This window comes from Echinops telfairi, unplaced genomic scaffold (genome assembly GCF_000313985.2).
Source record: "Echinops telfairi isolate 266 unplaced genomic scaffold, ASM31398v2 ScPeMD7_7458;HRSCAF=8496, whole genome shotgun sequence".
Classification (NCBI taxonomy): Eukaryota; Metazoa; Chordata; class Mammalia; order Afrosoricida; family Tenrecidae; genus Echinops; species Echinops telfairi.
The window spans coordinates 15323134-15336056 of NW_022111358.1; the positions used below are offsets into that span (position 1 = coordinate 15323134).

The following is a 12923-nucleotide window of genomic DNA, read 5'->3' on the forward strand; positions in this document are numbered from 1 at the left end:
GGATATTCTTCCATTTGTTGAGGTTGCCCTTGGTTTCTTGTAATAGTGTTCTGTAGTTTTCCCCGTATAGATCTTTTGTTCTTTTAGTCAGGTATATCCCTGGATATTTCAATTTATGTTTGGCTATTGTGAAGGGTACCACTCTTTTGATCTCCTCTTATGTGGTCTTCTTATCCGATATGTATAGCAGTTCGATGGACTTCTGTTTGTTGATCTTGTATCCTGCCACACTGCCAAACTACTCTATTGCCTCCAGTACTCCCCTTGTAGAATTTTTGGGATTTTCCACATATAAAATCATGTCATCTGCAAATACCGATAGTTTTACCTCTTTCTTCTCTAGGCGAATAACTTTGATGTCTCCTATTTGCCTTATGCTGTTAGCTAAAACCTCCAGCATGATATTAAGTAGGAATGGGGACAAGGGGCATCCTTGTCTGGTCCCCTTTTTCAGTGGGATTGTGTTAGTCTTTTCTCCATTAACTACCACGTTGGCTGTTAGTTTTGTATACATAGCTTGTATTGTCTTAAACTTTCCTTCCATTCCTATCTTCTGAAGTGTCTTAAATAGGAATTGCTGTTAGATGTTGTCTCGCTTTTTCTGCATCTATTGATATTATCATGTGGTTCTTAAAGTTTTTCATTTCAGTGTGATGAATAATGCTAATGGTCTTTCGTATGTTGAACCATCGCTGCATCCCTGGTATGCATTCCATTTGGTCATGGTGAATTATTTGTTTTATATACATTTGTGTTTTCTTGGCTAGTATTTTGTTAAAGGATTTTTGCATTGATGTTCATTAGGGATATTGGTCTGAACTCTTGATTCTTGTGGGCTTCTTGCCCGGTTTTGGTATCAAAGTTATACTAGCTTCATAGAAGGAGTTTGGGAGTTTGCTTCTTCTATGTTCTGGAAGAGTTTGTGTAGGATTGGTGTTAGTTCTTCCCTAAATGCTTGGTAGAATATTCTAGTGAAGCCATTTGGTCCAGGGGATTGTTTGGTTGGTAATCCTTTGATAATCTTGTCTATTTCTTCTATTGATATGGGTCTGTTGAGATTCATGACATCCACTGAGGATAATCTAGGGAGGGCTTGTTTTTTGAAGAATTTGCCCATGTCTTCCAAATTGTTTAATTCATTGGAATACAATCCTTCGTAGTATTGTGTAACTATCCTTTTGATTTCTTTAGGGTCTGTTGTAATGTCCTCTCTTTCATCCCTTATTCTTGCTATTGAAATTTGTTCCCTCCTTTCTTTGGTTAGGTTTGCAAGTGGTCTGTCAATTCTGTTTATCCTTTCAAAGAACCAACTTTTAGTAGCATTAGTTTTTTCCATAGTTTTCTTATTTTGCCTGTCCTGAATCTCAGCCCTGATTTTTATAATTTCTTTTCTTTTGCTATCAGTAGGATTGTCCTGCTGACTCTGCTCTAGTTGTTGTAAATTTTGTGCCTGCATATCAGTCATGAGTCTCTCTTCCTTTCTCAGGTGTGCATGTATTGCTATGAAGCTTACACTGATGACTGCCTTTGCTGTGTCCGATAAGTTTTGGTACATTGTGTGCTCATTCTCGTTGATTTCTAGAAATTTCCTAATTTCATCTCTGATCTGTGCCAGTATGCACTACTTTTGCAGTAGAGAGTTATTCATCCTCCAAATGTTTGCTCTTGATTTCTTTGTCTTCCTTTTGTTGATTTCCAGCCTTATGGCACAGTGGTCAGAGAGGTCTGTATGATATCAATGTGCTTAAAGTCATGTTGGTTCGCCTTATGCCCCAGTATGTGATCTGTCTTTGAATAAGTGCCATGTGGACTTGAAAAGAATGTGAACTTACTTTTATTTGGATGAAAAGCTCTGTAGATATCTATCAGGTCAAATTGTCTAATTATCGTGCTTAGATCTGTAGCCTCCTTGTTGAGTTTCTTTCCCTGTGATCTGTCTTTCTCAGAGAGTGGTTTGTTGAAGTCATCCACTATAATTGTTGAGTCTGTGATTTCTTTTTTCATCTTTTGGAGTGTTTGACGTATTCAGTGGGTCTCTCATCCAGGAGTATATGTTTACAATGCTTAGTGGTTCTTTGTCTACCATTCCCTTGAGCATTATATAGTGTCCCTCCATATCTCTTTATGGTTTGCACTTTGAGGTCAATTTTATCCGTGATTAGGATTGCAATCCCTGCTTTTTTTGAACTGCTCTTTGCTTGGAATGACTTTCTCCAACCTCTGATTCTCATCTTATTTTTCTCTGTAGCCTTGAGATGTGTCTCCTGTAGGCAGCAGATTGATGGGTTGTGTTTTCTAAGCCAGTTTGCTAGTCTCAGTCTTTTAATGCCTGAGTTAAGGCCATTGATATTCAGTGTTATTATTTCCATCTGCGGACTCTCTGAGGTAATCTTAAACCTTTGTTCTTGAGAGTTTTCCTACTTTCCTTTCTCATTAGTGTGTTGTGTGTGTGTGTGTGTGTTTGTACCATTCTTGACTTTTTTCCATCCTTAAGCCAAAAAAAGCTGAACTTTTTTAATGGCTCTTTCAAAAAGTAGTTGAACCTTTATGAACGCCTAAGACTTTCAAGTTAATTTGTCTAAGAAAAAGTTTTGTTTTTTTTTACTTTAGTTATGGTTCATCATTTAATGTTTGTGTAGATTGATGCTTATAGTAATAACTACAGTTGACATAAGTAGGTTTCAGAATAACCAACAGACACTTGATGGGAAAGTATGCCATAGTGGGGGGCAGAAGTTGGTAGGCTTTTAGGTTGCTGGGTATCCATGGAAATTGGTCCTTCTACATTGGGCCTCCCCTCAAGTACTCCCTCAATGCAAGAACCCTTTGTTCTATTAAACTGGCATTCCTTGATGCTAACCTTCTCGACACGCTCACTGAAGATAAAGCAGGTGCATTAGCAAATGTGATGAAGAAACCTGATCGTGCCCGGCTATCAAAAGAAATAGTGTATGGGGTCTTGAGGGTTTGAAGATAAACAAGTGGCCATCTAGTTGAGAGGCAACAAAGCCCACATGGAAGAAGCACCCCAGCCTGTGTGATCACAATATGTTGATGGGATCAGATGTCAGGCATTAAAGAACAAAAAAATCATATTGTGAATGAGGGGGAGTGCGGAGTGGAGACCCAAAGCTCATCTGTAGGCAACTGGACATCCCTTACAGAAGGGTTGCAGGGAGGAGACGAGCCAGTCAGGTTGCAGTGTAGCAATGGTGAAATATGCAAGTTTTTTCTAATTCTTTAATGCTTCCTCCCCCCCACTATCATGATCCCAATTCTACCTTACAATTCTGGCTAGCCCAGAGGATGTACACTGGTACAGATAGGAACTGGAAACACAGGGAACTCAGGACAGATGAACCCTTCAGGCCTGGTGGTAAGAGTGGCGATTCCGAGAGGGTAGAGGGAAGGTGGGGTAGAAAAGGCGAACTGATCACAAGGATTTACACATAACCCCTTCCCCGGGGGATGGACAACAGAAGAGTGAGTGTAGGGAGACGTTGGACAGTGTAACACATGACAAAATAATAATAATTTATAAATTATCAAGCGTACATGAGCGAAGGGGGGTGAGGATGGAAGGGGAAAATGAGCTGATACCAAGGACTCAAGTAGAAAGCAAATGTTTTGAGAATGATGATGGCAACAGATGTACAAATGTGCTTGACAGTGTGGATGGATGAGTGGATTGTGATGAGTTGTGAAAACCCCCATTAAAATTATTTTAAAAATAAGTTGTTTTTAAAATAGATAATATGTACTTAATTAATAATCAAAAGAGTTACTAGTTTCAGTATTGAAGTTAAATGCACAACTGTTTTTAGGTTACTAGCTCTAAAAATGTTTTCTGTGAACACAACTAGATTTGTAAGACGAATTTTTAAGTGCTTCCCATCTGTGTAGAGTGTAACATGATAAATGGCATTCATTGCTTCTGCTAATTAGGTACCCTGGGTCTTTTTCTTAAGTGTCTTATGAATGCTTTCAGCTCTTCTAAAAATTGTGAGCAAGACATAAGAAACTAATTCTAAAAAAAAAAGAAAAAGAAAGAAACTAATTCTGCATTTAATTGTTTTGTTGATAGTGAATGAATATAAACCTAACTCTATAAGACTGAGTTAAGTTCCGGTAAGATACTAAAGACTATTTGAGAGATGGAATTAGGGCAGGGAAGATCTAACTTGAGTCATTGTTGAATGAGGGTGCTTAAGGACATGCAAGGTTGGTGTTGGCAAGGAGTAGAGTGGCCGGTGGGGTAGTGCTAGATGACTTGAGTCATAACCAAGAATTTGGTTTTGTGTACTGAATTGAGATTTACAGACAATTTTGATGTTTTGTTAAACTATCTTACTAACATTTTGAAGGGATTTCTACATGGAACAAACTTTAACAAATAATGGAAACCAAAAAGGTCAATTTTATTTTAAAATATTTACCAGTTTATTTGTGTTAGAGAGTTACACATGGAATATAAATTCAGAGATAGAATATGAAAATGTTCTAAAATAATCCTTATTATTTTTAACAGCATGGTGGACATACCTTTAAACCTTTGACAGAAATTTATGAGCAGCATGTCACTAAAGTGAATGAAGAGGTAGCCAAACTTCGTCGGCGTCTCATGGAATTGATCAGCTTAGTTCAAGAAGTGGTAAGACTGTTACTAAAAGATCATCCCTTTTATATTCTGTAATAACCTAACAATATATATTCTATTATATAAACCAATCATTTGTAAGGCAAGATTTTCAAGATATGAGCATTTGATTGTATCAATTATCATTCTGTCTCTTACTAACTTCAAATTAACTGGTGAAGTTTGCACCCAAATCCTTGACCCTTCGAGATGCAATGGAGTCTGCCGGAAAACTAGAGGATTGATCTGCAAACTAAAGATAAGACTGTTCTTATGATGTCAATAATTGACGCCTGAATACAGTAGATACTGAGTTTTACAGAGTCAAAATTAGTCCCTGGTTGTCCCGTTCTTGGGAAAGTTAGTGCTGCCTGGAAATGTACTATTTCCCATGCCCTGAATTGGAACTTAAACCCATTTGTCTACAGAGTTTAAAGAATAATATTTAATCACACTACTTTTCAGATATTGTCTAGGTGAAATAGCTTTGGTGAGTTCTCTAGGAAGCCATTATTTATAGTTGTATTTCTGTAGGAATGTGTGATAAATTTGAAACAAGCAGTAAGTATACTTTTGGAATATAGTCTTTTTGTAGACCATTGCTAAGAACAGGTGTCATCTTTGTTTCATATTTTTGGAAATCAAATTCAAATAATTATTTACATTACTGTATATATAGAAAAGAGTGTCTGAGCTTCATATATAAAACCCTACAGAGTCATTGTGGAATATGTCATTTGCAAATTGGATGTTCTCTTTGGTCGTCATTTAACAACTTCTTTTTCCTATTGTTTTCTCTTGGCTACATCACCTTTAGTTTGTCATAAGGATCGATTCTAGGGTTGACATTCCCACTGCATGCATTTGCATAATAATAATAAGTATAGGAAGGGCTGCTTTTTATTTCTGTGGCATGCCAGTGCAAAGTGTGCATACACTGCAGTTTTCTTCCCGGGATTTAGTTTTGAAGAGAAACAAAGTACTTCTGTACACTATAGTAGATACTGGTTTTTCTTTTTAATTTTGCTTTAAGGTTGTTGAAGATGTGAAGTAGTTCTAAAATATTTTTTTTATTACGTCTTTACTGTGAATATATTATCTGAGATATTTTGTAATTGCAAACCATTTTGGTTAACTGTTAAAACATCATATAAATTACTGTTATGTAAAAATAAATTATTTTTAAGACCCTTTTCCCTGATTGAGTTCAATGGTCAGAATTTTTAAAGGAAAGATTACTTATGACATAACAACAATTTTTAAAAGAGGAAATGAAGTCAACTAACTTAGGAATAATTGCAATGGTTGCATTAATGTCGGTTTCTGTTTTATAAATTCTTAAAATACTATTTATCTCTTTATATTCTAGGAAAGAAATGTAGAAGCTGTAAGAAATGCAAAAGATGAGCGTGTTCGGGAAATTAGGAATGCTGTTGAGATGATGATTGCACGGTTAGACACGCAGCTGAAGAACAAGCTTATAACACTAATGGGTGAGTGATGTATGCCGCTAGGGTACAGCATGCATAAAGCTTCCTGGAAGGTCAGTCTGATGAGTAGTTGTTAGGTTTGGAAGGTATCTTGAGACACTATATACTATATCTACCTGTGTATAAGCTGAGTTTTTCAGCCCATTTTTAATGCAGTTTTTGTGTTAAAATTAAGTGCCTTGGCTGATATTCAGGTCGGCTTATATGAAAGTACATACAGTAACTACATTTTGTTACAAACCTAGCCTAATGTCTAACCTATATGTGGAAACGATCAGAAAGAAAAGGTTTCCTTTACAAATCTGGCTAGACCAGAGCATGTACATGGATATAGATAAGAGCTGGAAACACAGGGAATAACAGGACAGATAAACTCCTCCGGACCAATATTGAGAGTAGTCATATCAGGAGCGTAAAGGGAAGGTTGGGGGATAAAGTGGGAACACAATGACCTACCTATAACCCCTTCCCAGGAGGATGGACACCAGATAAGGGGTTAAAGGGAGACATTGGACAGTGCAAGACATTGAAAAACAATAACTGTCTGTACATTATCAAGGGTTCATGAGTCAGGGAGGGGGAAAAATGAGCTGATACCAAGGGCTCATGTAGTAAGAAAATGTTTTGAGAATGATGGTGGCAACAAATGTACAAATGTTCTTGACACAATGTATGTATGTATGTATGGATTGTAATAAGAGTTGTACGAACCCCTAATAAAATGATTTAAAAATAAAAGGTTTCCTGGCCATTTGGAAAGTCATTTTGGGGTTAGCTACCCGATGCTTAACCTATTGTGCCACCAGCACTCCTTTGGGTAAGTAATCTTAATGGCTAATGGACCTAATTGTGAGGTAATGTTCTTTCTTTCAATTCCAAATAAATTGCTATAAATCTCTCTCTTTTTTTGTTTTCTAGTTCATCTTCATTGATGATGGAGAGTTGGTACCACATATACTTGAGTATAAGCTGACCCGAATATCAGCCGAGGCAACTAATTTTACCACAAAAACTGCATTAAAAATGTGCTGAAAAACTCGGCTTATACTAGAGTATATATGGTATATGTAAATATTAGTGTAATTACTCCCTGGTCTTCGAGCTTTAGGTTTTGATTATTTGGTTTCTAGTAGGCCTCATTTTTATTCACTTAATATGCTTTTTGTTTTGTTTTGTTTTGAGCCTAGAATTGAACACAGGATTTAAGGGAAGGTCTGTTGAAAGCTAAATTTAATGGAAGTTTATTTGTGTGTGTGTAATCTTTGAGCATAAGTTGTGCTCTTAGTAGTCATTGTTTTGTTTTGTTGAAGCTAGTGTTATATTACAGTTTAACATGAGTTAGATATACTAGTGTAAGTAAAAAATTTTACATTTGATTTCTTGATGTTCCAAGGCTTTAGAGCCAGCCATTCCTTGTGCTGTCTAAAATTCTGCTTTATCCCCTCTCCCCCGAACATGAGAAACTGACCTCAACTGGGGTGAAGCCTCCTCTGTTGAAGTGGTTTTTGAGATAGACAAATAAGGAGATGATATGTGGATCATGAGAATTAGGGATTCACCCTGCCTCACTGCTTGGGACACACCAGGTTAGATTACATGATTTGAGAACAGATGTCTGCCTTTGTCTTGGTATTTATACTTATAGTAGTGGTTTCATACAATATTAATCCTGTTGTGTTTGACTAACTTTGATCAGCAGAATAATTTCCAGTTCCCTCCATGTCATGAGGTGTTTCATGGTATCACTGTTATTTTCTAGGTATTCCAGTATGTATATATACCAGAGTTTTTTTTTAATCTACTTTCTACTGATGGGCATCATTTGGGTTTTTCCAGCTTCTTGCTATTGTGAACTGTACTGCAATGAATATGAGAGGGCATAAAAATAAAGAAATAAGTAAATAAATAAAATTTTGCTTTATCACCTTTATTTTTAACTATTTTGATAGGATGCAGATATTTTTGAACTTAGATATTTGTATATTGTTTCACGATTTTAATATTATAAATATAATCGAATTTCAGTTTTTGCTCACAGATTCGGCAGCAAATGGTCTTGAAAATTTTTTAGTTAGGTCCAACAGTTAATCTGTTCAATGGCACATTTAGAAAAACTCTCAGCATTGACTATACCATATAGATGATTTTACATCATTTACGTTTTTTTAAGGTTCTTAACTGCAGTCAGACATACATGTAGATGATCTTATTTTTTCTTGACTATTCTGTTTGAGAATTCTGTAAGTTCATGAAGCCATAGAGAGTTTGAGGGTCTTTTTCTCTGAGAAGTTAATGCAATTCATGATTTCTTAGATAGCTTTTATAATTAAACAGGAATCTGACTTTATTAACAATTTCAGACTTTCATGCATACTAACTACAGTTCTACCACTGATTTTCAAATCAAGTCCAGGGTGGTTTTCCCACAGTCTCTTGTCTCCCCCTGAGTCTGGAATGAGAGAGTGGTAGTAGAGATACCTTTGATGATTTTAGATCCCCAATGATAATTAACTTTGCCTTTATGTCTTTTAATACTCAAAAGCTTCTGGTTGTGGTGTTAAGCACAAAAGTTCAATCTTTCGATGTTCCTCTATCAAATTCTGCTCCTTCAAATCCTTATCACCTCTGCTACCGTCATTTCCTGTGTTTTCAACAATGTGTGGTGGTTAATTGTCCTTGAGTCAGTGCCTTCTCAAGACCACCTAGTCTTGTGTTATCTTCCCAATTCATTGCTGTGGCTGCTGTGTATTTGGAGAGCTCTTCAACCTAAGAGGCTCCTTTTCAGCACTATGTGGACTAGTATTCTAGTGTGACCCATGGGGTTGCCTTTGGCCAGTTGTCAAAAGTAGATGACAAGGCTTTCTTGTCTGTTTCAGTATGGAAGCACCGCCCAAACCTGCCCAGCATGGGTAACCCTGCTGGTCGCTGAAATACTTGTAGCATGGTTTTCAGCAGTAAAATAGCTCACAAGCCACCACTTTGTGACAACCTGATCAGACAGGTTGTGGTCCAGCTCTTCAGATTGTGGGATTTGCCTTCCACCCTTCATTTTCTTCCTCCAAAAGTCAGATTTGTCAGCATGTCAAATTATTTCTTTTAAAAAAAATTGCTTCTTAAAACATAAGGACCTAGGAAAAGAGTTTTTGCTTCCAAATATAGTCAGTGAACATTTAGTAGAGCTACACTGCATATCCCCCCCCCCCCCACCAAACTGTAGGGAAGTTGGCCCTGGAGTCATCTTTTCAGAGCATCTACATGTTGGATTCAACCTGTTCAAGTTCTAGGACATTCTTTAGGATATCTATAATGAAACTTTTTGTTTTCTTGAAACGAATTCCTTGTATATAATGTTCAGTGCAAGTTAATTGCACCTTTAATGAGTTAAGAGCCTATATGTTGGTGTTTTGCTATTTCCAAACAGGTCAGAAGACATCTCTCACACAGGAAACAGAACTGTTGGAATCCTTACTTCAGGAGGTGGAGCATCAGGTGATAACATATTAAATATAAAATGAAATAAGGTCTTTATCCATATTTATCTGTTTTCCTTTAAAGTTTATTTTGTCAGAAATTGTATAAGATATGGGAATTTTTACGAAAAAGAAATCATCTGATTCTTAAGATTTTTCCCTTTTCCATCATGTTGGGGAACTACATAAATACAGTTTAGACCTTTGTAAGAATAGGATTCATTTTACTGGTTATAACTCATCAAACTCTGTTGATCTATAAAAAATTGAAATTGTACTGTATAGTGATGCTTAGCTCAAAATTAAGTGTTTATATTTATTAAGCAAATTTTTACTAAGTGCCAAATACATGGCCAGCAATCTTACAGATAGTTAAGATACAGCTATTAGTCAAAGGGGAACAGAAAAAAATCCCTTCCAGCAGTTGATATTCTAGATTGAAGTAAAGAAGAAGCACAGAACATAGTAAGTAAATAAAGTGTGTATGTTACATAAGTATTTTGTATATTCAACTGCTTTTTGTCTATTTTGGAATTCTTAAATTTCTTAAATACACAGTGTTTTGTTGCAGTCACTTTCTTAATCATCGTCTTAAGGATTCCCTTCACACAGTTCTTGGGTTGTATTCCTAGTTTTTTTACTCTCTTGGATCTCTCCTTTATTTTTGATACGTAGTTCCTCCAGAAAGAGAAATCAGAACAAATTCTTTCAGACTTCATGTCTCAAAATATTTGTATTTTGCCTTTACAGTTGATTTAGTGTTTGGGTAGAGCTGTGCCGGTGGGTTTCCGAGACTAACTCCTTACAGGCGTAGAAAGCCTCTTCTTCCTTCCGAGGAGCGTGGCTAGTTTCACAGTCCTGACCTTGTGGTTAGCAGCCCAATGCATAACCACGAAGCCACCAGGAATCCTACACATACTTACAGCTGCTTAACATTTGAATATCTTAATATGTGAAGAAACATTCATGAAAAACAAATGCTCTTATATTGTGATTTTACTGTTAACAATGAGAGTACATTTATGGTCTTAATAATTCTTACCTTTAAATTTCACTTAGTTACTGTATTTTTCCTCCACTTCCTTCCTCCCCTCCCCCTCCGTAATATAACCAGAATGATTCCTACTTTCTTTATTAAGAATAGTGAGGTTCATATGAATAATAACTTCATTTGGATAGTTATTTTTTGTTGTACAGTTGCGGTCTTGCAGTAAGAGTGAGTTGATATCTGAAAGTTCAGAGATCCTCATGATGTTCCAGCAAGTGCATCGAAAGCCCATGGCGTCTTTCGTCACCACTCCTGTCCCACCAGACTTTACCAGGTACGGAGCAGGGTTTGTTTTTTAACTCTGCAATTTTAAGATGCTTATAATGATATGGTCTATTGAAATTTATTCAGGATGTATACATCTTATTTTTATTTATTTCTTGAAGAGAAGGTTATAAATTTGGAGACACTTAATTTTCCATGTTGTTCTGTCTTTCCTAGCATGATTCTGTTTAGTTTCTGTTTCTTATTTTACTTAATTTTTGGGTTTACTTATCTGGTTACACTGTAACTGAGTATTACAAGTATGTGGCCAAACCTAAAACTCAGAAAACTGATGAAGTGCCGGAAAAATCTTAAGGTAGCATAAAGTTATCTGCAGATCCTAAGTAATAGTGAGAGAGAATACAGTTGCAACTGAGACATCTTTTTGTTTTCTGTCTTAGAACTTTTGTCTGAACTCTTTGGAATAATATTGCCTCAAGCATATTTAGAATTGCACTGAGGTGTTAGACCAGTGACTTTAAAATTCAGCTATATACACCAAACCAAAACACTAAAGGTGTGCAACAGCAAGGGGAGCAGAGCAACGAAGTCTCCATGGAATACCAAAAACAGACTTTGGGGCCAGGGCATTGCGCCCCATCAGACTCGATGGGAAAACAGTCCCAAGGGTCAACAAACAGACCTTGAACTATTTTTTTGTCCTTGGTTTTCTGTTGTTGCTATTTTCTTTTGTTGCTTTTTGTTTTGCCTTGTCATGTTTTCCGTGTATATTATTATCTCTGCAGGTCTATCTAGATAAGATAGGTGTGATAAACAATCTGGAGGAGAAAGCAATGGGAACAATTGTTCTGGGTGGACATGGGAGAGGTGGGGGAAAGGAAGTGGGTGTTAACAAGCCCAGGGACAAGGGAACAACAAGTGATCCAAAATTGATGGCGAGGAGGCTGTAGGAAGCTTGGCAGGGCTTGATCAGGGGCAGTGTAACCGAGAGGGATTACTGAAATCCAAATGAAGGCTGAGCTTAATAGTGAGACAAGAGGAAAGTAAAAGGAAATAGAGGAAAGAGGTAGGAGGGAAAAGGTATTTTCAGAGGTCTAAATACTGCAGTGGTTCTCAACCTTCCTAATGCTGCAGCCCTTTCATACAGTTCCTCATGTTGTGGTGACCCCCTAACCACAAAATTATTTTCATTGCTACTTCATAACTCTAATTTTGCTACTGTTATGAATCGGGCAACCCTGTGAAAAGGGTCATTTGACCCCCAAATGGGTCGTGACTCACAAGCTGAGAACTGCTGGTGTACAGGCATGTACATATGTAAAGATATTTATATATAAGGGTAGGGAAATAGATCTATGTGCATTTACTTATAGGTTTAGTATTAAGGTAGCAGATGGACATTGGGCCTCTACTCAAGGACTCCCTCAATGCAAGAACACTTTGTTCTATTCAACTGGCATTCCATGATGCTCACGTTCCCAACATAATCCCTGAAGACAAAGTAGGTGCATTAGCAAATGTGGTGAAGAAAGCTGATGGTGCCTGGCTATATGTGTCTGGGGTCTCAAAAGCTTGAAGAGAAACAAGGGGCCATCTAGTTGAGAAGCAACAAAGCCCACATGGAAGAAGCACACCAGCTTGTATGATCATGAGGTGTTGATGGAATTAGGTATCAGGCAGGCATCAAAGAACAAAAAAATTGTATTGTGAATGAGGGGGGGTTTGGAGTGGCGATCCAAAGCCCATCTGTAGGCAACTGGACATCCCCTTACAGACGGGTCACGGGGAGGAGACGAGCTTGTCAGGGTGCAGTGTAGCAACGACGAATCTCATAACTTTCCTCCAGTTCTTAAAATGCTTTCTCCCCTCCGCTATCATGTACCCAATTCTACCTTACAAATCCAGCTAGACCAGAAGATGTACACTGGTAAAGAAAGATAAGAGCTGGAATCCTGCTAGACCAGAGGATGTACACTGGTACAGATAAGAGCTGGAAACACAGGGAATCCAGGACAGATAAACCCCTCAGGACCAATAATGAGAGTAGCGATACC

At 37.3% G+C, this 12923-nt stretch overlaps 1 protein-coding gene across 4 annotated transcripts in view; it reads left to right on the forward strand.

Moving 5' to 3' along the window:
* TRIM37 (tripartite motif containing 37) overlaps positions 1-12923 on the forward strand; it is a 124495-nt gene that overhangs the window by 29065 nt on the left and 82507 nt on the right. For all 4 annotated transcript variants that reach the window (XM_004707015.2, XM_045299755.1, XM_045299757.1 and 1 more), the window contains exons 6-9: positions 4529-4651; positions 6006-6129; positions 9548-9615; positions 10794-10918. In XM_004707015.2, the coding sequence (XP_004707072.2) occupies positions 4529-4651; positions 6006-6129; positions 9548-9615; positions 10794-10918 (440 nt within the window). The remainder of the gene's footprint in view (positions 1-4528; positions 4652-6005; positions 6130-9547; positions 9616-10793; positions 10919-12923) is intronic.